The 23,886-nt window shown below is 58.4% G+C and overlaps 2 protein-coding genes across 12 annotated transcripts in view; both read right to left on the bottom strand.

Moving 5' to 3' along the window:
- Window positions 1–2,359: 2,359 nt before the first annotated feature.
- TPM2 (tropomyosin 2) lies at window positions 2,360–16,000 on the bottom strand. Of its 11 annotated transcripts, none has more exons than XM_027906827.1 (9): window positions 15,821–16,000; window positions 14,845–14,970; window positions 8,466–8,599; window positions 7,348–7,465; window positions 7,156–7,226; window positions 6,330–6,405; window positions 6,136–6,198; window positions 5,725–5,794; window positions 2,360–2,664 (listed from the first exon to the last, which is right to left on the bottom strand). In XM_027906827.1, exons 1-9 carry the CDS (start codon window positions 15,932–15,934, stop codon window positions 2,582–2,584), a joined length of 855 nt encoding a protein of 284 aa, XP_027762628.1. In that variant the 5' UTR covers window positions 15,935–16,000; the 3' UTR covers window positions 2,360–2,581. The 11 variants fall into 11 exon arrangements, with proteins under 11 accessions (XP_027762628.1, XP_027762680.1, XP_027762637.1 ...); XM_027906836.1 differs by lacking the exon at window positions 6,330–6,405 and adding an exon at window positions 6,850–6,925 and having other exon boundaries at window positions 2,388–2,664; window positions 15,821–15,997; XM_027906843.1 differs by lacking the exon at window positions 2,360–2,664 and adding an exon at window positions 2,677–3,933.
- Window positions 16,001–19,289: 3,289 nt separating this feature from the next.
- Window positions 19,290–23,886, bottom strand: part of TLN1 (talin 1) — a 35,433-nt gene continuing 30,836 nt past the window's right edge. The window contains exons 46-52 of the mRNA XM_027907253.1: window positions 23,196–23,301; window positions 22,931–23,055; window positions 22,511–22,636; window positions 22,304–22,366; window positions 21,894–22,076; window positions 21,108–21,233; window positions 19,290–20,497 (exon numbers count right to left, since the gene is read on the bottom strand). Of these exons, the coding sequence (XP_027763054.1) occupies window positions 20,366–20,497; window positions 21,108–21,233; window positions 21,894–22,076; window positions 22,304–22,366; window positions 22,511–22,636; window positions 22,931–23,055; window positions 23,196–23,301 (861 nt within the window). The 3' untranslated portion in view covers window positions 19,290–20,365. The remainder of the gene's footprint in view (window positions 20,498–21,107; window positions 21,234–21,893; window positions 22,077–22,303; window positions 22,367–22,510; window positions 22,637–22,930; window positions 23,056–23,195; window positions 23,302–23,886) is intronic.

The raw sequence follows: 23,886 nt of genomic DNA, 5'->3' as shown, positions 1-23,886 counted from the left end.
GGGTGTGAAAAGGCTCTTTGTCCCAGCAGGAAGGCGACAAAGGCTGGGTACCAGGACGCGCCCTGACTGGAGTGCAAGGCAGGCGTGTTTGCAGTGCAGGGTGCAGGCTTCCAGAGAAAAGGTGCTTTTACACTCTGATTCTTTTCGGAGCCAGATAATCCCCTGTCTGGAAGGTGCTTTGACCAAACAATAGAATGGCTCAGCTGATGCACTGCAAGAAAACAAGGCAGACCCAAGGAGGAGCTCCAGCCCTTGCAGAGGGACAGCTCAGCAGTCCAAGATGGCATGTACTGTCCTCCCTCCACTCCTGCTCGTCCACATCCAGGGTGGGGGACTGCAGCTCACAAAAGGCCTTGCACCCTGTAACAGGTGAGTTTGAAAGGATGCCGAGATTGAAAACCAAGACACTGCTGAGAGCTCAACAATAAACCCAATATTTATTACAAAAAGTGGCCAAGTAAATGGGAACCTGAGAGGCAGGAAAGGAGAGGAGTGAAGTAAGCTCTCAATGAAACCCCCACTCACGTAGGTGTGTCTTACAAGGTTGTCTTACTGACTCCAGGATAACCAGAATTCCCCATAGCAGAGACTGCATCATCGGAGGGTCAGCAGGCTCACAAAGATAGCCAGCGTCCCCTCAGAAGGCAATGTTGTCCTTCATGAGAAACTTGATGCTGTGGTTTTGCCCACCAGCCAGCCCCTGGGGCTGAGGATGGTTTTGTCCAGATAAATTTCCAGAGAAAAAGCCAATCAAATCTTTCAGTAACGCCTTTGCTAATTACATATTTAAGAAAAACGGAAGAGGAGGTGGTTGTACAGTTGAAATTAGTAGCACTTGAAATTAGGTAGCCATGTAGGAGCAGCGGCAGGCCCCAAGTGGGGGCCAGGCCCCCTCCTCCCCTGACCCTGGGCCGGGGGCAGGTGTGGCACTGAAGCCCCCCTTCTCTCCTATAACAGAGTAGAGGAAAAAAAAAACTTTAGAGAAGAGCCTGGACAAGAATGCTGCAGCAAGAATTCCGGCAGAGAGATAACGAAGTGTTCAAGACCAAAGCTGCAGCAGGAGAGAGAAGTTCGAAGTGGGGCTTGCTTCTCCCCCCTCTCTTGCTGTCTCTCTCTCTCTCTCCCTTTAGCAGGGAAAAGACTGAAAAAATAAAACCCTGCCACCTATGAAAGTCTGTTGGAGTGAGGAGACCCCCATGCTGCTTGTGGAAGAGCCTACACTGGAATAAGTTGATGCATGAGGAAGCCAAGACTTTGTGAGAGACCTGAGGTGAGGCAGAGACCTGTTGAAGATTTTGTGACCCTGAGGGAAACCTACACTGGAGCGAGACAGCCCAGGTGGGATGTTGGGATCTGTGTGTGGGATCCATGCTGCTGCTGAAGATTTGTGACCCTGAGAAAGAGATTTACGCCAGAGCAAGAACGGCTCGGGTAAGCTTGGGATCCAAATGAGGGATCCATGCTAGACCTATGTCAGAGAGGCCTATCAAGGACTGTTTTCCCATGGGGAGGGACCTCACAGGAAACAGGGGTGGACTCAAAAGCCCTTATCCCCTGTGACCCTGTGGTGAAGATCCATAGTAGCCAAGTGTCCCCGTGTAGTCCATGGAAGACCTTACAGGGCCTGGGTAACCCCCCAGCCTCTGGTCTTAGCCCAGGAGGGGGGTAGGCCCAGCCCTGGAGGCCAACACAGAAAAGAGAGAGAAAGAAAAAGAGTTCCAGCTGCAACGAAAAGGAGTTGTCGTCCTGATATAACAGAAGAAGAGCTTTAGAGTGCTGCAGAGTTACTGAAAAGACCTGGAACTCCAAGAATGGAGAAAGAGACTGCTTCTCCTCCTTGGACTAATAAAAAAGGAGGGAGAGGTATTTCTGTAAATACATAATACTTTTTACCTAAATAGAATTATTGTAGATGTAGCTCTTTAGTTTTATTTTGCTAGTAATAAATGTTAATATTATTTTTCCCCAATCAGGTCTCTTTTGTTTGCATAAACCTTCTCTCAGCTTACAGTAATTGGGGGGGGGGGGGGTAAGAGCAAATTGACCCAGAGCAAAACCATGACACTCGAGAGCCCCGAGCACGAGACACCTGCATTTTTATCCAATTAGCCAGTGATGTCTATGTGAGTTTAGACTGAGCTTGAGACGTAGAGGTTTCCTCTGCATCCCAAGGAAGTGATGGAAATGAGGAACCACAGCCATGTTATCATTCTGAGCCCCCCACAGCCACAGAGAACACCCATATGCTGGCCACGGACTTGGGCCCCTGCAGAGCCTCCTTGCACAAACTGGGCAGGGAGACCCCCACCTCACCTCCCCGTGCCTGTGCCCGCCCACAAGGACCAAACGCAGCCATCCATCTTGTCAAACTGCTTTAATATTTGGACATGAAGACAGGACAGAGCCAGTCAGGCTGTGCACAGACAAGATGCCGCTGAGCCCTGTTGTAAGGCTGCAGGGCTTCCCTTCTCAATGAATGTGTGGATTTGGCCAAGATGCAGTTCAGCTGATGATGTCCTGAGCATGCCAGTGAGGTGCACGTGTTGGGTAGGGAAGAGGGATGGGGGATCTCCAGGGCAGCTCAGAGGTTGTTCAGCTCCAACAAGGTCTGGTCCAGGACCTGGTGGATGCCCACGTTCTCCTCTTTGGCACTGGCCAGGCTCTCTGTGAATGCAAGGGACACCCAGCCACACACACACACACAGACACAACCCAAGGGTACCCAGGTGCAGCCGAACCCACGCACACCACGCCAAGCACAGACACACGCACACAGACACACATTTCAGTATAGCAATGGCCTCCAGCTGAACGGGGCATTCCCGGTGGAGCAAAGTCCACACAAACCGCCCCATCTCCGGCAGGGAGGAGTCCAGCCACTCTGGGACCTGCCAGGGCAGCCAGGCCAGTCAGGGCTGGTCACTGGGGCAGGCAGTTACTGCTCTTCAGCATTTCCATCTTCCCATGGTGCCCCGTTGCCCATGGCTGAGCCCTCCGCAGCGCAGCTGCTGCCGGTGAGGACCATTGCTTGGCCAGCCCCTGAGGCATCAGCACTGGCTGGCTGTGGGCACATGCACACACCCTTTGCCAGCGAAAGCAGAGAGCCAGTGCCTGCTGCGTGACCCAGCAGTGCTCCGTGAAGAAAAGGAGACAAGAACCCCGGAACAGCCTGGGAGGGCAGGCAGAGAGGATAACAGAGAGATAAGGAGCAGAGCTAACAAGGCTACAGGGATGAGCTCTGCCAGGCAGCCTGCTGCCAAGGCAGCCTCCTCCGGTGTTCACTTCCAAATGGCATCATCCTTTCCCTGAGATAGGGATGGAACAAGAGCCCTGCCTACTCAGCCCTATCTCCCAGTGCGCCCTGCTGGGCTCTTCCCTGTCCTCTGCCCCAAGTTTGGGTCAGTGGATGCCGCTGGGTCCCCATCTCTTATCCCAGTGATCCCGGCACCCTGCAGGGACCCTTTTCTGAGAGGATCCTCCCTGCACAGTTTAGGGTGACCAGAGTGAGGAGGAAGAGGCTGCCCACTGACTCCTGGGACAAGGGGAGGAAAGCAGTGACACAAACCACCACCTCCCTCCCTGGCAGAGCCAGGCTGATGCCAGAGGACAGCCATCACCACGTGGTCACCCCAGGACATCACAAAATCCCTTATTCCTCTCCCACAAAAAACCGATCAGGCTCCAGAGGGGCTCCCTGTCCGCCCCCACGCAGGGTAGTTACCCCTGTGAGGATAAGCCAAGGTTTCACACCTCGCCTCGCAGCAGTGGGGAGCAGGTAGGGGCTCCCAGCCCTAAGCCAGCCTGGCCAAAACAGGGCAGGGAGGCTGGGCTGGGGCCAGGAGCTCTGGGCAGCTCAGTTGTTAAGTTCAGTAAGGATGACCCGCAGCTCGTTAGTGAGAACACGGTTTTTCTCGGCCTCCTGCTGAGAGCGCTCTAGAGAAAATGGAGACGTCAACGCAGCACAGGAAAGAGAGAGAAAAAAGTGAGTTAGTGAAAAGAGACAGCATTTCCCAAAGCCCTCAGTGGAAACACCACAGCTGCCCAGTCAGCAGCAGGGACCAGCTGGACCGGCAGGAGGAGGCAAACCAGTCCTGGCACAGGGACAGGTCTGTAGGTCCATCAGTTTGAGAACTGAATTCTGGGGCACGGTAGGGTGGTGAGGAAAGAGGAGGGGTACCAAGGACAAATTTAGGGATCATGAGATCACTGCTGAAGGTAGCACGAGCTCTTTCACCAAGGGAAAGTGATGCAGGACACATGACAGGGCTGAGATTGCTGCTTGCAGGAAATGTCTGGGAGTGGAGACAGTGAATGGACAGAACCAGGTCTAACCCTCGTATTTCACGCCAAGAGAGTCATGGAGAAGATGGCATGAGATGAGGAAAGCTATGTATGAGAGCCAGAGGGTGACTGGGGTCAGCACAAAGGGCCCTGTCCTCCTCAGCCTGGCAGTGCAGGAGCCTCTCAGGTCTCAGCCATGGTTACCCCAGGGCTCCCACGAGCTGCCTGCAACCACCTCCTACCACACTGCTGACAGGACCCACGTGAGACAGGCAGGAGATGAGGGATAGAGTGGCATGAAGAAAACAAAGGAGAAACCAATGTTGAAACTTTATTGAAACAAACTCATTAAACCAAAGGGACAGAACATTAAAGAAAAGTCATGAGATGCAAACTGAAGAGCAATGTGCAAAGGACAGAAGGCAGGGTGAGGGAGGAGCGGGGGGTTGCCTGCCTGCCAAGGAAGGAGGTGTCTGCACAGTCGGGCCCAACCCTCTATCCCCCAGGCCTGAGCTTTGGCAGTGGAGGTGCCGCTTCCCCAATGCAGGTCATCCCCATCCTGGGGCCAGCAAGCAGCACCGGGGGGCTTTGCTGGGAGTATGCGGGGGAGAGAGGGCCCCCCATCCCCGGAGCTGCAGGGTCCCCAGTGCTTCTGCTGCTGGGGAGCCAAGGAGGGAGGTGCTGGAGTAAAAGGCTTCCAGGCACAGCCCTGATCCCTATTGGGCAATACCATGGCATAACCTACTGCACAGGCACTATTCAGCCAGTACATGGATGCCATGGAGCTGCTGTCCTGCCCTGACCAAACAGCTCTAAGCACCTACATCTTGTCTCCCCAAAGAGGGGTAAAGCGGGAACACCCCAGGCCGGCTCCTGTCCCAAAGGAGCCGACGGACAGGCACAGGCTAGGAAGGACAGAGGAGGACAGAGAGGGTAGGGAGAGAGGTGGGATGGCCAGGCAGGCAAGTAGCCGAGCTAGGGAGGGGAGAGGCAGGTGGGGAGGGCGCGCAGTGCTGGTGCCCAGCAGGGGGCTCAGAGGGAGGTGATGTCGTTAAGTGCATTGTCCAGCTCCTCGCTGATGGCTTTGTACTTCATCTTCTGCGCATACACTTCATCTGCAGGTGGGAGCAGGCAGGGGGCAGATGGTGGAGCAGAGTGAGGGGCACAAAGTGGAGAGAGAGAGTGGCTGTGAGCGGCGGGCTGAGGGCAGCAGGAGCATGCAGGCACAGGCGGCATGGAAGTGACCCCATTCCCCACCCAAGGGCAGAGCCCACACTTCAGCTCTGCACTCCTGCACCAGACACCACAGCATCCAGCCTCCCACCTCCCTGAACCCCTACCCACCCCCTCACCTCGGCCAAACCCTGTCCAGCCCCACCAAGGGCACAGTGTGGCCAAGCACTGCCCTGGGAAAGAGGAACAGGGCAGGCAGGGACATTTTACCTTCTAGGTCATCAATGGTTTTCTCCAGCTTCGCCACAGACCTCTCTGCAAATTCCGCCCGGGTCTCAGCCTGTGGGAAGCACAGTGGGGAGAGGGTGAGCTGCAGGGCACAACAGGGGCGGTGCAGGCTGCACTGCACTCCAGATCTGCCCCCTTTGCATCTCTGGTACCCTTCTCCACAAGCACTCCCCTGGTAAAGGCAATGAACAAGAAAGGTCATGGGCCCTGTGGAGCCTCACACCCCAAACCAGAACAGACTTATAGAGGGGCATCCCAGACCCAGGCACCTGCTGTGCTGCAGGGCTGCAGTTTGGGAAACTGTGAGAGGACATGGGCATAACAGAGTCAAAATCCACTCAGGATGGCAAAATCACGCCTGCACTGATGCAGTGGCAGCCCTACACTCCTTACCTCCTTCAGTTTTTCCCCTAGAAGCTTGATTTCCTCCTCATACTTGTCCTCCTTGGTAGAGTACTGCAGAGACAGAAAAAGGCACCTGTGAGCCCCAGGGGGAACCTTCAGCTGTCCTTCACCCCAACAGGAGACCACAGGACCCCCAGACCCCGTGCAGTCTGCCCAGCCCCAACAGCCTCACTGGGTCCTACCTTGTCAGCCTGGGCCTCCAGGGACTTCAAGTTGTTGGTGACAATTTTCAGCTCCTCCTCTAGGTCACCACATTTACTATATCCCAAGCAGGGCCGGCAGGAAGGGGGGAGCAGGGCCAGGGGGCAGGAGAAAGGCGGGAGCAGAAAGAACGGGCACAGGGTAGCAGGAAAGAAAGAGAGAAAACAAGTTGAGAGAGGAGAAGACTCAGTGCAAGTGGACAAGGAGCAGAGCCGCTGCGAGTGGGAGCTGCCGGGACGCATCTGTTCATCCATTCCTTGTGCTTCCTTGCACGGACAGTTCGTGCATTACCACCAGCCGGGCTCTCACCGGCCCCGCCAAGGGAAGCAGGGATGGAGGGATGGAGGAGCGTGCCCAGCCTGCACCTGCTGGAGAGGGAGGTGAGGGGAGGCCAGTGGTGGAGGCATTGGTGCAGAAGAGAGAGGTGGCTCGCATGGTTCAAGAGACAGCGACAGAGAGAGGGGGGCTGCTGCACATTGCCCCGCACCCCTGCCCCAGTACCTCTTCCTCTGAGGCAATGAGGGATTTGAGAGACTGGTCCATGGTCCGCAGCTCTTCTTCCAACTGTCTCATTCGGCTGGGGTGGAAGAGGGGCACCCCGGGGTAGGGGGACAGCAGAGAACAGCGTCAAGGATGTGATGTCGGTGGGTTGGCAGCCCCCTACCCCCAGCCTGCGACCCCAAGGACCACCCCAATGACAGGCCCCACCGCTCCCAAGGAACGTCTTCCCCATCCCCATGCTGCCAGGGATTTGGGGCAAAGGCTGTGTGGGACCCCTGCACGCTCCCTGCCGGGAGCCCTGCTCACCTCTCTGCCACCTCTGCCCTCTCCTCTGAGCGCTCCAGCTCTCCCTCAAGGACCACCAGCTTGCGGGCAACCTGTTGATGGGAGAGAGAGGCATATATTGGCCCTGTGCTTGCCCCAGCTTGGGGCACAGGGCTGTGAGGAGGTGGCTCTGGGTGTTGCCAGGGAGTCAGGACTGGGGAGGGGGGTATGCACCTCCTCATATTTGCGGTCAGCCTCCTCCGCTATGTGCTTTGCCTCCTTCAGCTGCATTTCCTGGAGCTCCATTTTCTCCTCATCTTTCATGGCCCTGTTTTCGATGACCTTCATGCCTCTGAGGGAAGACCAAGCCAAAAGATGTTACTGCCATGGCATCTGCACATCTTGCCAGTCCACTGTACCCTAACCCCACCATCCTCCGAAGACACGGGACATTGCTTGGGGATGATGGCACTTGCTGGCCACCCCACACAGTAGGGTCACACTAGCAGTACCCTAAAGATGCTCCTGTACACAATTACAGTGGAGCTGACCCTAGGGCTATGCTCCAGAGTGAGGAGGTGTGGCTGTGGTGGCCAGGTCCTGAACCCATCTTTAGGGGGGACAAAGTGTGCAGCTGAAGATGAGCCAGCCACAACCCCCACAAAAACAGCCTGACAGGTCAGCAGCCTTTAGGAAATGCTAGAGAACATCCTGTGGCAAAGACTTTCTCATTCTGGGTGATGCTCACAAACCCCTGTGAACCCCCATAGAAGGGACTCCTGCAGACTCTTCTCTCGCACAGATGTTGTTGCTCAAACTGGTCTTTGCCAATGGAGGGAAGAGCTCACGTCACTGTCTGGAAGGCTATGACATCCAGGCACTCCCATACAACCTGAGTGCCCTTGCCTGCACAGCTCCTGTCCAGGAAACCTGCTTGCCATAAGGATGGGGCAACACATGCTTTGCGGCACTGCTTTTTAATTAGGCTGTTTTGCTGTCAAATCTGAACTTAGTTCCCAGGCACAGATGTTGCCTCCTGGGCCGTTGTTGAGACCCTGAGCGTAGGAGGCTGCTCTGGGGAAGAAAATCTGCTCCTAGCTTCCTCTGGCTTTGGGCACAGCCTGGTGTTTTCATAAATACCAGATAAATTTTCTCAGGGTTTTATGCTCTAGAAATTTCATTTTTTTTTAGGAATGCCTGTGCCTGGAGGACTTCTTTGCACTGTGGCTTTGCTCTCTCCCTTTGGAGTCTGCAAGAAAACCAACATAAACCCCATAAGGTCCCTTCAGAGGGGGCTGCTTGCAATCAATACCCCCACCTGATACCACCCCCACTGTCCTTTCCCATCACACCTCTCGCTCTCATCAGCTGCCTTCTCAGCCTCCTCCAGCTTCTGCAGGGCGGTGGCCAGGCGCTCCTGGGCTCGGTCCAACTCCTCCTCTACCAGCTGGATACGGCGGTTGAGGGAAGCCACTTCAGCCTCAGCCTGGGGGAGCAGAAACCCCTCAGTCATTCCATGTCACACATACGTGCGCACACACACACACACACACATATATATATTTTAAAAAGCATTTTCAGTGGTTACTTCTGCATTTACAGTCCAGAACACCCCTTTGGCATTGTGCAGCAAGCCAGTGCTCACTGGAATGGGATGCCTGAGCATGCATCCCCTTGCCTTTCCACAGGGACAACAGGGTTATCCCTGTCTGTAGTGCATATTCGATGCTGACTTCTCCCAGCCTTGCAACTCCAGCCTAGCACATGCAGCCCCTCCACCATGTTCTCACACCTCTGGCTCCTGCCCTGGGGAGAGATAGGCCACGTTCCCCAGGGTAGGGTGGCTGTGGCAGCATTTGCTGTCATAGGGATGGTATTTGGGGTTTGCAGAAAAGCGAGTAAAGGGGGAGGAATGCCCTGTGCCGCTTCACTCCCGAAAAGGAGATCGGGAGCCGCTTGTGGATTTCCTGTTTACAGAGGCGACAGAGTGAGCTGGGAGCTTCTCCTGCGGGAACCCCCATGGGCCTGTGCAACAGGACAGCCCGAATCCAGCACGGAGCCCCCTCAGCTGATGCACAGCAGAGCGCCGGGGGCAGTGGAGCGAGTCGCCCTTGGCAGGCTGGCACCCCGCCAAGATGCGGCTGGCAGGACCCACTGGACCAGAGCCCTCCCTTTCCCAGGCTCCCCACGCACAGGGCTGGGAGCTGGGGCTGGCCAGGAGCAGTGGCCCTGGCCTTCCGCCAGCCCCTTGACGCCTGGCCTCGCACTCTTTCCAGTTGGTAAAGGCCTCCAGCTCCATTGCCACAGTCGGGAAACGCTGCCTCAGCAGCTCTCAGCTCTGCTTCCCACCGAGTGGGGGGGTAGTGCAAGGAAGACCTCACCCGGATACAAAGGGATGGGTGGAGATGAGACCTCAGCATGGGGAGCAGTTCCATGCACCAACACAGGGGATAATGTCTCCTGCTCATATACAGGCTAGAGCAGGACTGGCCGGCTGCCGTGCCCAGCTCCATCCAGCCTCATGCTCCAGCGCTGGGAATGCCTTGGGGGACATTAGCCAAACAGAGGGACCATGGGAGCAGCGAGGGGCTGTCACCTTGCACGGCCCCTCTGAGCACCCTCGATCCCCTGAGAGGAAGCAGCAGGGTGGGGACAGACGCAGCCAGCATCTCTCTGAGCGGGCGACCAGCCCCACAGCTGGCACGACAATCACCTTCGCCCCACGAATTCCCTTTTTTCCGGGCTCTCTGAGAGCTTGTCCCTTGCCAGACCGCCCAGTAGGGAACTGGGGCTGGCCTTTGCACGGCGATGCTCTGGACGGCCTGCAGCATCACCCTCACCTCGTCGGGAGCCTTTTTTTCCCAGGGAATCACCCCCAAAGTGGGTCAAGAGCTGCCCGGATGGACACTGGGGAACATGAGCTCTCCGGCAGCTCCCAGACCGGGGAACCCGATCTGTGGCTGCAGGAAGGGGCCATTTCCTCCGCACACAGCCCGAGTGACAACAACCTGGGTACCGCACCCAGCTCTGCCGCTCCTGATATGGTGAGAATGTAGAATGAGTGGGCATAGGGAACAAAATGAAAGGAAGAAAACAGAAAGCCCCAACAACTAAAAAGCCAAACCAGGAACAAGCTGCCGCTTGGGAATGCCATCCCGTTGCCAGAGTGGCCGTGTGAAGGGGTGGCTTGTCCCCACGAAGAGACAGGCTCGAGAGATAAAGGCTCTCCCACTGCCGCGGCCCGGACCGCAAAGCCAGCTGGAAGCCAAAGATCCTGGGCATGGGATTCTGAGCTGTGCACGCGAGCCTGCGAGGGAGAGGATCCTTTCCCAGGATGCGCCCGACCCCAGGAACAGCCAAGGCAGGGCTTGCCGCTGCCGCTCCCAGCGCCCCGCCAGCCGGGAAGCCCCGGGGAGCCCCGCACGCAGCATCTGTCTGGCGCAAGACCCACGGAGGAGGGAGGCGGCTGGAGGAGGCTGCCCCAAGGCCCCTGCCCGGGGGCTCTCGCCAGCTGGGTGGCAGCTCCCCCCGGCTCCCCTGAAAGCTCCTGCCGCTGCGCTCCGCTCCGCCCCGGGGGCAGCCAGCCCGGCTACCGGGGCGAGGGGCGTGGGGGGCCGGGGTCGGCCCGCCGGGAGGGATGCTGGCAGCGGGGCCAGAGCCAATGGGGCATCCCGGGGAGCCGCCGGGGCGCCCCCCGCTCCGCCGCGCCCCCTTTTCATCCCGGCGGCCCTTACCCGCTCCCGGGCCTGCCGCTCGATATGATAGTCCCGCTGCAGGTGCTCGGCGCGTTCCTCCGCCTCGTCGGCCACCTGCTGCAGGCTCTGGATCTTCTTTTTGACGGCATCGATGGAGCTGGCGCTGGCCATGGCGGGGGCTGCCGGCGGGGAGGCCACACCGCCGAGCCCTTTGTGGGATCCGCCCTTCTCGGGCAGGAAGCGCTCAGGCAGCGGCCGCTCCCGCCGCCCGCCCTGCCTCCATCCCTTCCTGCTCCTCCTCCTCCTCCTCCTCCTCCTCCTCCTCGTCCTCTTGCTGCTGTCTCAGACCGAGCTGCGGCGCCGCTCCCCCGGACGGGGCGCCGATGCCCACCCCCGGCAGGGGACAGTACCCACAACGGGATGGGTGCGTAGTGCCCCTCATCCCAAACAGGACATAGGGAGGACCCCCGGGCAGGACGCGTGGTCCTCCCCAGGCAGGAGTCACTGTCTTTACACCCCTCACCGAGGCAAGATGCACAGCGGCTTCTAGACAGGGCACAGTGTCCCCTCAGCCGGGGGCAGCGCACATCCTCCCGGGCAGATGCACAGTTCCCGCTGGCAGGACATATGGTCCACCGAGCCAGGACACACAGTGTCCCCCAAGGCAGGGCACGCAGTCCTTGGGTGTATGGTGCCCAGGGTGTATGGTGCCCCCCTGCCAGGTATGCACAGTCCTACTGAAATCCTCCAGAGCGATGAAGAGGACCCCAGGAAAATGGACTCAAACATTTCCAGGAGTCCTGAGAGTCTGTGAGTGCCGGAGCCTGACCCCTGAGGCCCCACAGCCACAAGAGCAGTGTATCCATGGGTGCTCCCTCTGCACTCCTTGCTGCAGAGCTGAGAAGGGTCATGGACTTTTCCCTACAGGAAGTCAGTAGGAGCAGCACCTGCTCCAGGTTGTCCTCCAGCAGTACCTGGGGCTGCAGCCAGGTCCCCAACATCCATCCCGTTCAGTCCCTTGGCATCTGCTTCCTTAAGTGAGGACCTGGCTGGCAGCCCTACAGAGTTCCATGGGGCTCATGGAGCCCCCTGCACATCCCAGCTGCCCTGGAGGCTATGTCCTCCAGGGCAGGCCAGTCCCCCAGCTCCCGGCATTCCATCCCAGCTGGGGCACACACGTGTCTTGATCCATCAGGAGAAGCCTGGCTGGCACTCAATCCTCCCTTAAGAAGCTCTGACAGCTCCCAGGCAGCCCTGACTGCACTTCACACCTGCCTCCAGGGATGTCCAGGGATGCCAGTTCCCAGAATGACCCCACCATCTGCCATCAGCTCCAGGGCCAGGGGTCCTGGGGGTGACCCAGCGACACTGCTCTCTGTGCTCTGCAGCTCTGTGTCTTCTTGCCAAGCAGCACTGGAAGAGTCAATACTGTGGGTCTCCTAGGAGCACATGGCCTTGGGCTTGGCCATGGGTTTGGCCTTGGTCCCAGCTGATCCTGCCTTGTTCCCAATCTGATGCCTGGGTGCTAAGAGTGCTCCCAAGCTGGGGCACAGGGCCCAGAGCAGAAACAAGGATTCCTGGCAACAGTGTGGTAGAGATGAGCTGGCTGCAGGCATGTGGGGGACAGACTGGGGGGCAGCCACCCTGGTCCCGCAGTGACCAGGCTAGGTGCCTCCTGCTGTGGCCCCACCCCGAGATGCAGAGTCACTTCCCAGCAGAGTCCCGTTCCCTCCCACCAGCTCGGGGAATCACCAAATAAGAGCAAAGTCTTGGCCGGGGAGAGCAGCTGGGGCGGGAACATGGGTGAAGCTTTCGGGATCATGGCCTGGGAATGGTGGAGTTTCCCTAGGCTCCTCTGGAGTGGCTGGGGACAGACCACTGCTGAGAATGAGGGAGGACGGAGGGAGCTGTTCTGGCTAAACCCACTATCTCAACTGCACCGTGTCCAGCAGCCCTTGCCTGCGTCTTGACCTGGGCACCACAGGCTGTCCCTCTGGGGGACAAGAGGCGATGGGACCACAGTGGCCTCGCAGAGCTGCTGGACGGGGGCTGTCAGCACTGTGGAGCTGCTGATCAGGAGTCAGGAGCTCCCTGCTCTGTGCCACCATCTGACCCCTCTTGAAGTGCCTGGGGCATCATATTTGCCCTCCTTAGTGCAGTCCCCATGGCCTTCATACACTGCCATCCAGTGCCAGTGTCAGGACAGTGCTGGAGTGGGGCAGCTGTTTATTCTTTTAAGGTATTGACCTTTTAGCAAAGGACAGGAGGCTGCCTGGATCACTGGTGTGGGCCCTGACCTAGCCAAGGGATAGGTACACAGGCAAACACTGTCCTGGTATACAGGGGGAGACTGATGGGTGAGCTCCAGGGATCTGCCTGGTGCTTCCTCTGCTGGAGCCAGGAGCTGTTCTGCGCCTCGCACCAGGGAGATGACACCAGCCCTGGCACTTAGAGCTGTCAGCACATTCAGGTCCCTGGCTCAGGGACCTGGTGACTCTCAGAGCCCCACACATGGTGCAGCCTATCTAGGTTTTGGCATGGACCTGGGGTGGCTGTGCTGGTGATAGAGCCCCAGTCCTGCTGCAGCCAGCCTGCAGCCTGACACTGCCTCTTCGTCATGTCTCCTGCTCTGGCCCTTCCCTGGAGTGGTTGGTGGCTTCTGTCCACTGTATCTCCATGTCGAAGCCCACAGACTTGCCCAGCCACTGTGGACCAAGAGTAGGGAAACACACCTTCCCCACCCAGGATGGCATTGTCAGCAGGAGATCACTCTGCACCCACAGCTGACACTGTTTGACCCTTCCTTGGAGCCGCATACTGAAAACATCCCATCTACTTGCAGCCACACTGAGTTTTCCCTGTCCCACACCAGCACAGATCCAATCAGTCCAGTGTGAACCCTACTGCACACAGCAGCTACCCTGCCCAGCTTGACATGCCTGCCCCATTCCAAGATAAATGTGTCCTTTCAGAAGATTTTTGATGTTTTGACTACGTTGTTTAGTATCTAACTAAACCAGGGCAGCTCTGTTGGATCAGTAAACAAGTTTGGGGAGCACTCAGGGGCTCTGGGCTGCCACAGGGATTTGTGTTGCCACTGCTTGTCCTTATCTGGCCACCCCTGTCCTTGGCGACCACCTCAGAGATTCAACTCATCTCCCCTACTTAGCTCCATAAACCAGCTGGGAATTAATTTTTTGTTCTCAGTCCTAAAAAGCCTGGCCATGCCCTGCTGGCCGTGCTCCAGATGGCTCTCCTTTAGCTTCTCCTTCAGTTTCCAGGGTTGGTTTTCATCAAAGAAGGGCTGGCTATCAAAAGGAGGATTTATTTATAGGGTGTCAAATACCCTGTGTGGCACCACAGGTCGTTATACCCCATTCCTGAGCGGCCCCATGGCTGCACACAGCTGTTCCACCCTTCATCCAGGCCAGGCACAAGCCAATTTCAACACCTTCCTAACATCTCCCCAGAGGGATCTATTTCCCAGGAGAAACATCAGTCATGGCACTAAATAAAACTCTTCCTGGCCTTGTCCTTCTCAGGGTACAAGGTGGCACCCTGGACCCCAAATCCATGCACCCACATCCCACCCAAAGTCCCCTTCCACGCACCCCAAGCATTCTTCCTTGCAGCCAGCACTCAGCAGCTAAGCACAGCAAGAGATTTTTCCATTTCCTTGCTCTGCCACTGTTTGTTAAGCCCCCCAGTTTTCCTAAGAGCATTGTGGAGGTGCGTGCCTGTGACACAGCTCCGGACACTTGTCCCCGTTTGCTTTAGGGGGCCCGGCTGTCGGCTGCCCATAAAGCTCCAGACAGGATCAGCCACTCCAGCACTGCCCACCACAGCTGGCCTGGCCCCTGCACCCCCCACAGGACCCATCAGCCCGGTTCAGTGTCAGCATCGCAGGAATGGGATCCTGACAGTCTTCCCCTCGGACGCTTTCCATATAAGGGCCCCCTCTTCCTTTAACTGCTGCCCCCCCCCTCCCGCCGAGGTCCAGCGCCCAGGGGGAGGAGTTGCTGGCGTGCCTACTTACGTCTGTAGCTTTCTTCTCTGCCTGCTCTAACTTCTCCTGGGCCTCCTTGACAGACTCAGAATACTTCTCCACCTCATCCTCAGTGCCCTTCAGTTTCTTCTGCAGGCCCTGCTGTTCTTCCTCCAGCTGGAGAAAGGATAAAGGATAAGGGTCAGGGTGAACGGCGGTGTCTGCAAGGCTGGAAGGGGATGGCCACCCTCCTCCTGGGGGCACTTATCCTCCTCCTGGGGACACCCAGGTTTGGGGGCACATGAACATGCTCCTTCTGTCACCTTTGGATCTACAACTCCTTGGGATGCTCTTGGAATAGAGCAGCCCCCAGCACGCCTGAGCGTAGTGGGTGTAAGGGGATGGTGGTCTCCCTCCCTGTGTAGGGGGTTGGGGAGCTCCTGACTTGGGGACAGAGCTCTGGGGGACACCAATGCGTGTCCCCATGTCCATGTCATTGGAGTGGGAATCTGCAGTCCCCAGGGTTCTCCCTGGCACAGGGACAGAGAGGTGACACTGGGATGTCCTGCTGAGATAAGGCGTGTATGGGGGGACCAGTGTGAGGGCTCAGGGAAAATGGACTGAAGTGCTGGTCCCTGGGGACAGGCCCACAGGGAGTGAGGCCTCTGGGATGGGGTCCCAGTGAAGTGAGGTCTTTAGGCTGGCAATCCCGAGAGCTGGGATCCACAAGCAGGACACCCAGTGGGGCAAGGTGCTTGAGGCAGGACATCCATAGGACAGGGGACTCCAGGCTGGACACCCGTTGTGGGGAAGTCTCTGGGGCTGGGTGGAGTATCTGCAGGCTGGACAGTCAGAGGGATGGGGTCCCCAGGGCTGGGCATCCATCAGGACAGGATCTCCAGGGCTGGACACCCTTAGGGCAGAGGGGTTCTGGGCTAGACACCCAGCAGAATGGGGTCCCCTGGGCTGGCCACCCCTAGAGCGAAGGGTCCCGAGGCAATGCCAGAGAAGCTCGTGGGACACCCACCTGCTTGCAGCGGTCCTCCGCTTGCTTCTTGTCAGCCTCCGCTTGCTCGGCGCGGTCGATGGCGTTCTCCTTGTCCAGTTTCAGCATCTGCATCTTCTTCTTGATGGCCTCCATGGTGGCGGTGGGTCGGCGGCGGGGCGCGGGACGGCAGCGGGACGCGGAGCACCGAGAGCGGCGGGAGCACCGGGAGCGGCGGGAGCACCGGCACTGCTCTCCCCGCCCCGTCGCGCCCTCTAAAAGCTGGGGAGGGGCTGAGCTGGGCAGGGTCGGCCCCGGCGCCTCCCCCGCCGCCCGCCAGCACCTTTTAGGGACAGGCTCGCCACCGGCCCTCGCACCGAGCGGAACGGGGGGGCAACACCCCCGGAGGGCATCGCCGCGGCCCCGGCGCCGGGCACCCCCGGTCACTGTGCTGTGGGTACCCCGCTGGCACTGGGCGGTCACACACCGGGACGATGCCCTAGTGGTACCCCAGTGACACTGGCTGAGGGACACTGTGTAGCGCTGTGCCACGGGAACCCCAGTGGAACCGAGCAAGGGACACCCTCGGGAACCGAGCGAGGGGTACCCCCGTGGCACTGACTCCAGTCAAAGCTGTCCCCATGCTAGAGGACATCACAAGGCTGACACTGCCACAAGTACACCACATGCCCAGTCATTGCCACATGGGGCCTGAGGGACCCTGCTTGCTGGCACTGGTTTGGGGGCACCTCAAGGGCTGGCAAGGCACTTGGGAATATTAGGCACTGAAGTCTTGGGGACACACTTAGGTTGTTATTGCACTCAGGGGCAATCATGGGCTGTGATTGCACTGAGGGACACAGCGGACAGGCATTGCCCACATGGGGAAAATCCCCCAGGAGAGAACTGAGTGGAACCCCTGACATCCCCATCCAGCTGCTGGTGGGGCAAGAGGGCCCCAGCTCTGTGTAGACTTCTCAGCACCCACCTCCCCGCTGCCTTGCAATTTGGTGCCACTGTCCCTGGCACTCTCAGGGACACCTGGCACACACACAGCCTATAGGGTAGCATTTCAGGGTGGCACAGGGCATGTGGGCAGCTTGCTGCCCCTCTTCATCTTTCTGCTCTAAATAAACTGTATTCCACAGGCAAAAAAAATGCAAACCGTTCAAATCCCAGCTCCTCCAAAAATAACCTGTGCTTTAATAACGATCATAAATGCTTCTGGCACATTGCCAGCTGCAGGGTAGGCTCTGGGTCGGGGGGGCTGGAAGGAGCTGGTGGAGGGGCCACGAGAGCTGTGTGGCACGTGGACAGGCTGGGATGGGATGGGGACATGAGGGGTGCACAGGCTCCCCCAGCCCATTACCCCTGGGCCACAGCCAGCCCTTGGCTGACGCAACTTTTCGGCACCAGTGCTCCAAGCAGAGAGGAGCAGAAATTTTTGGAGCTGGAGAAAGTGGCTTTCTGGGAGCCCTCAGGCCCAGATGGTGGGGGTGGGTTGGAGGGATGGGAGCAGCCAAGGACCAAGGGTCTGCTCTCTCCATGGGGAAAGCAGAAGAGCCACTGCTGGACTCTGGAGAGCAGCTATTAGTACTGACAAATTAGGCACATATTTGGACAAGGAGAATCTGTAACTGCCAGCATGTGGCTTCTAAGGGGAGGGGAAAGATCTGTCTCCCATCATTCCTGGGAAGAGAATAGTTGCCTTTCTGTGAGATGTTTCAGTCTGGAGCAACTTAGTGGGCTCAGCCCATGGGGGAAAGACAATGATGGGCATGGTGCAAGCAGCCAGGAAATTGCCCTGGAGCCAGGCTAGCCCTCAGATGTGCCCCTAAAGGATGCTGTTTTCCCTTGCTGCCCCCTTCCCTTGGCTGCAGGTGTCATAGTCGTATCTGACAATGCAGCTGGAACCATCCAGGTGCAGAGGCCCACAGGTCTGGCTTTAAGCCCATCCTCTGGGGTAACCTCTGGGTCAAGGGGGTGCAGAGGGTGTGTGTGCATGTCCCTCACATTGCTGCCCCATGCCCAGGCTTGTCCTGGGCTAAGGTCTCCAAGGATGGTGATCACCTCTATGTTTCACTCTAGAGTCTGACCTTAATCCCAGGGAAAGGCTTATCCTGACAACTAATGGGACCTTCCCAGGTGCAATCCATGCTGCAGGCTCTCACTCCATCCCTGGGCTCCCCAAGAAGTTGGGACATGGCTTCCCCATTCACCTTCAACTTAGCTGGATTTGGGTTCCTGCAGAGGCTCTGGCACTTCCTGACTGTGTCATCCCAGCTCCAAACCTCTGCACGTCCTTGCCTTAACCTGCCTACCAAAATAACCCCTTGACTGATGTGTGGGATTTAGAGGATGGGGGGTTAATCACACCCCGTGTTCCTCCCCTGGTGTTTGTGTCACCACCCCTCGCTTGCACCCAAACTGGAGGACGTGGCAGGGGATGTCCTTGCAGTGCTGTGCCAGTGGTGCTGGAGCTCCCTTGACCCCAGGCTGCCAGGATGAGGCTGGGGCTGCTGCCACGCTTTGCCCCCTCAGTGTCCTTGCTGGCTGCTCAGAAGGGCTCCATGCCCAGCCAGTACCTGGGTGAGAGCCTGGTGCTGGGTCAGGCCAGCACAGATTGTCAGGGGACAGCTGGGAGGACTGGGATGCCTGTGAGAGCCACAAATCCACCCTGGAGCCTGGCCAGGGGTGAGTGTCTCAGCTGGGAACAGCCCCTCCACACCCCCAGGGACATGCCCACAAGGAGACAGGGGTCACTGGCTGAGATACTGCGGGATGCTGCCCTTGCCACTGGTGATGCCTGTGGCTCACATTGCTAGGAACAGGTCTCAGAGGCAGGGGACATGTGCCACCCTGCCCACGTCCCCGCTGCACCCCACAGCATCCCTGCCTGCCCTGCCACTGTGCGGGCCCCCCAAATCTCTGCTGAGTGATGGGGTGGGAACAGGTGGGGACACGCTGGGGCAGCTGCTGCCCGCACAGGTTGGCCCCAGGGGGCTATTTCGGGGCGTGAGCTCAGCGCCAGCAGCCGGGAGGGCTCCAGCCACATTCCCAGACCCACATCATGCCAAAGACTGCTGCCTCCCCAGTGGAGGCCCACGGGCCACCAGTGACTGGGGGTTGGGGGTTCCCCACCTGCACCCCTATAACGCTACTCAAGGGTATATTCAGCTGGCAGCAGGAATGGGGCCCAAAGCCCAGCTCTTCTTACACACACCTCCTCCACCCCCCTGCCTTCCCTGAAGCCCAAATCCCCCAGAAACAAAATCCCCAGGGCCCCCTCCTGTGGTGGTGGCCCCCGGCAGCACCTGCGAGGCCGGCACATGGCTGGCAGCGGGGGTCCAGCCTGCCGGGTGCCTGGGGCTGGACGTGCCTCAAATATTTTCCATGCTGTATAAGCACCCGTGGTACACTCCCCCCTGCCTTTGCTGTGAGGGCAGGCATCCGTGGCCCCCCTGCTCTCCCCGTCTTCTGGGGGGTCTCGTTCATACCCAACTAGCAGTAATGCAGGAAAACCAGATTTTATTGATGAATGCATCTTTCTGAGGAGACACTGGCATCCCCCACCCCACCCCGGAGGCTCGGGGGGAGCTGGTTTCCTTCAGTGTTTAATATGGGATGCTTGAAGTATCAAAATAGTGAGAGACGACTCAGCAAGTGCAAAGGGGAAGGGACGGGGGTCCCGGAGCCGAGGAGGGGTGGGATACTGGGCTACGGGACCCCGGCGAGAGCTGGGTGTTAGTGGGCAGGGCACAAGCTGGCAGGGAAATATATGAACTTTGAAAGCTGCAGGCTCAAAACTAGAGAAATGGAAAAGTTACAAAAATACTGTAGATCTTGGAAAACAATGCAGGCACTTGGGAAGAAGAAGGAAGGCAGAGCTGGCTGGGGCCACGGGTGGGGAGAAGCACCACGGGAAGGCAGAGAACAGCTCTGGGGGTAAACTCATCACCCCCCATCCTGAGCAGAGGCACTGTGGCTTCCAGCCCTGCTGCTCCCCAGAGGGGCTCGGGCTGAAGAGGATGCTCGTGGGGGAGCCTCCGTGCTTCCCGGGGAAACTGAAGAGGAAGGTTCAGCCAGCAATAAGGCATTGGAGGTGAAAGGCAGCTCCACGCGGGAGCTCAGCGACAGACCACGCTGCTCCCTGCACACCATTGCACAGGAGAGGGCTGGCCGCCTGCTGCTCCCCATCCCGCGTGGAGGAGAGAGAGGAAAGGGGCACAAATGGGAATGAGGAAGGCACAAGTAAATATCCCCTTGCAGTGGAGAGCTCTGTGGGCCCAAACCCCGGGGCTGGCAGGTGAGCCCTGAGCCAGTGCAGCCCCGGCTCCCACCCCAACGGAGTCCCTCCGAGCGCTCTGATTGTGCCTTGGGTGTGCGTGGGAAGGTGGGCTGGGCAGCAAAGCGGAGTTGCTGGTGCGGCGCCGGCTTGGAGGGGCAGCTGGGTTAGTCCTGTTGCCGTGGGTGCGGGCAGAGCTCTGGTCTAGCCCAGGCAGCCCTTCGCTTGAGGCGGTTCGTCTTAAATAGGAGCGGGCAGGCGGGCGGGCAGCAGTCTGTGCAGTGGGCGGGAGGGTGTGCGGCTCAGTTCTGCTCCTCGTCCCGCAGCTCCGAGGGCAGGAACTTGTACTGCTGCTGCCGGATCATTGCCAGCTTCTTCCGTGCCTCCTCCAGCTCCCGCTCCTTGCGCAGCATCTCCTCCTGGGCGGCAATGATCTGACAGGAGAGAGCCCGGGGGTCACAGCTACCCTTCCACAGGGATGGCTGGAGCTTCTGCCCCAGCCATGCCAATCCCTGAGCAAGGATCTCTGGCTGCTGCTTCCCTTCCGTCACAGCCACAGCCTACTTGGGCACGAGGGTTGCTGTCCCTCGAGTTGGGAGCATGGTACTCCAGAGAGCACTCCAGAACAGCACAGCTTTCAGGGCTCAGCCCCCTGTGCCCTGTAGAGGATCTCAGCTGCACAGAGGCAGCACTGGGACCTGTGGCACCCAATACCAGGCAGGTCTCACCCCTTACTCAGTGCTCTGCCTTTTACATGTGTCACAGACACTGGGGTAGTGAGAGCGCTGCACCAAGGAGAAGCCATAGTGTTACACTCCAGGGAGTGTGCACCATCACCCACTGCTACTCGTGCCAGGACAAGGTGAAGCCACATTGTTTGACTGGTGCCAGGTGGGAGGCATGCATCCACAGCATTTTTGTGAGGCTCTCTGGAGACATGACCCACGGTGATGGGTGGCAGGACACGCTCCTGAGACAGGCACACACAGCTTGTGGCGGCACCCAGATCTGCTCCTGTCCTACTGGAGCAGCTCTGCTCCTCACCTGTGCAATTCCACCGACCATCTTCTCCTTCACCACCACCGTTTCATCGTGGTCCTGGAAGGCAGCTGCCTTCTGCGCTGCCTTCACCAGATTGTCCGACGCTCTCTTGACAGCATTGCCAGCAGCCTGCACAGCAAAGTGGGGAGTGTCAGCATCAGTCACAGCCCCAGGGTATGACTGCGGCCTGGGGGTGTGAAAGAACCCCTGCCCCAAGCTGGGCCAGCAGGCAGGACAGGAAGCCAGGAGTGCTGGGAGCTGCAGGCAGGGATTCCTTTACATGGCTTGCTGCCTTGTCACCCGCTCATGACCATTTCAGGCTCTGCTGCTCACAGCCAGGCTCTGGCTCTTGTCTGAGCAGTGGGGCAGGGACTTGGAGGCAGCCCTGCTGACTCTCCCCAGCCCTTGGCCCCAGAGGTGCTGAGACCCCACGTTAACCCCTAAGTGCATGGGCATTAACCTCCTGTGAGCCTTAGCCTGACAGTTAAGGGTGCTACAAAACATAACACCCAAACATTAACCTCTCAAATGCCAGTGATGCAGGGCACCCACTTCAGGCATTCCTGTACCAGTTAATCATCCCTGAATGCTGCCAGGCCAAGCAGCCCAGCATCACTCACACATCTGGCATGCAGCCAGCAGTCAAGTCCAAGCAACCTGGAGCCTATGGACTCCCTGCTGATGGCACATAGGGAAGGAACATGAGCCCTGGAGAACACCCACGCTCCACTCCCATCCTCAAGCAACTGGGAGGAGGCAGGTGGGGTGGAGGGACAGCCTGGGACTCACCTGGAGCCGCTTCATGGCCTCTGAGTCATGGTCAGCCTTCACCTTGCAGGCCACCAGGAGCTGGGCTGTGGAGGCAGCCACCTGCTTGGCAGATGAGATGAGCTTCTCCTCGCTGGCATGGCCCTGCACTGCCGCGTTGGCAGCCTCGCACAGGTTGTTGGTGGCAGCAGCCACCATGCGTGCCTGTGGGGAGAGAGGTTGTCAGAGGGGGTGCAGGAGCCCTGATCGGCCCCAAGGAGGTTGTGCCTTATGGGATGGCAAGAAGCAACCTCCACGTCTCAGCATGGTGGGAGAGGGATCAAGAAGCACGGCTGCTTCTCCCACAGAGGAAAAGCACAAGGGCTCCTCCTTTGCAGCAGGAGCCAAGAGGAAGGTCCCCCTCAGCTCCTGAGCATGACCTTGATACTCACAGCTGAAATGAGACCCTGGGACCACTGTCCATCATCCACTGCGTTGGCGGGGATGGCGCCCACCTGTAAGGAAGGAAAGGATTGAAGCTCAGCACTCTGTGCACCTCTTGTCACATGAGGGGCATGAGGGTTACAGGCAGCCCCAGGAGGAGGGAGAACCCACCACAGCCATATATTTTCTTAGTTCTTCCCCTCTTATGGCCTTACTTTTCCTTGGGCCACTAATTCCCGCTGGGCCGCTGAGGCTGCCTTCACCAGGGCGCTTGTGGCTGCAGCAATGGACTTGGCAGCCTCCAGGATCTGTTCCTCGAAGTTCAGGCTCTCATCCGCTTGCTGTAGGCAAAAGCAGAGTGTGAGTCCTAGGCAGGGGTGCTGGGACAGACGGAGCAGAGCAGGATGATGGCTGCAGGGGGCCGAGTGGGCACATACAAAGCTGGATTAAGGCTTGTGGGGTGCAGCAGGGGCATGGGCTGCCTGAGGACGGTCCAGCTGGGGATGTGGGAGGCAGTGGGAGTACAGGAAGAGGGACCAGCCATCAGATGGGACTTCAAACCTGGCTGAAGCATAGGCAGGAGAGCCCCAGCCCACCACAAGCTGAGCAGGTCAGACAAGGCTCAGCACTGTTACCTTGGGCTTGGCTCTTGGCTTCAGCTGCTCCAGCTTCTTGGCTGCAGCCTCAATGGCAGCTGCTGCCCCCAGCAGCTCGTTCTCAGCGATGACAGTGGGGTCTTCTGGGTCAACCCACTCTGTCCCTAGGAACACCAGGAATCAAGGCAGGTTACACCTGTGTGCAGCCCCATTTCTGACTCACCTACCTCCTCTATCAGCTGCTGAGCCTTCTACCCTAATCCCAGACCTCAGTCCTGCCCCTTTGAGAAGGATCTTTCCTTACCTTTCATGGCCTCGGCTGCCTGGATGAGCTCAGTGACAGAGCTAGCCACGCGCTTGGAGTAGCCTGCCAGCTGCTGCTTCAGCTCGTGAGTCGGCTTCTGCAGGATCTGTGGGGAAGGAGCAGATGTAAGCACCTGGAAAAGGGGGACTTCACAGGGTTGTTTGGGGTGCACTCCCCAGGGAAGGAGGGTGGGATCCCCCAGCCCCCTCCCACATCTGTACACATCAGGCACTGTCTGAGATGCTTGGTTGAGTGACCCTAGCTATTGTCCTGCTGCCCCAGGATGGGATGAGCTTCCCTATGGCCTTCCTGCATCCACAGTTTTTGGGACATCTCGCAGACACAAGACCCTCAGCACAAACCTTCCTGCATTCAGCAGTTACCCACTCCATGACTTCTCTCCTGCAAATCACTTCAAGCTCCAGAAGCACTTCCCCCCGCCCCTCCGTTTTTGAGATTTGTCTGCAAACACAAGCTGGGCAAAGGGGGATACCCTGGAGCCACGTCCCAGCCTGGAGGGCTGGCCCCATTGGGACAAGCTGGCAGACAGTGCCATAAGGGTCCTTCACTCCGCTCAGGGGGACACATGCACACACCACAGCACATGTGTGCACACACATGGGGTCTGTACAAACAAGCAGAGCTCACTGCTGGCCCAACTCGCACCCCACAGACATCAGCTGCCCATCAG

The sequence above is a fragment of the Empidonax traillii genome, unplaced genomic scaffold, assembly GCF_003031625.1.
Source record: "Empidonax traillii isolate 1590-97213 ecotype Southwest subspecies unplaced genomic scaffold, ASM303162v1 scaffold26:size2357266, whole genome shotgun sequence".
Classification (NCBI taxonomy): domain Eukaryota; kingdom Metazoa; phylum Chordata; class Aves; order Passeriformes; family Tyrannidae; genus Empidonax; species Empidonax traillii.
The sequence above is the reverse complement of the archived record's forward strand: the minus strand, read 5'-3'. Positions and strand labels throughout refer to the sequence as shown.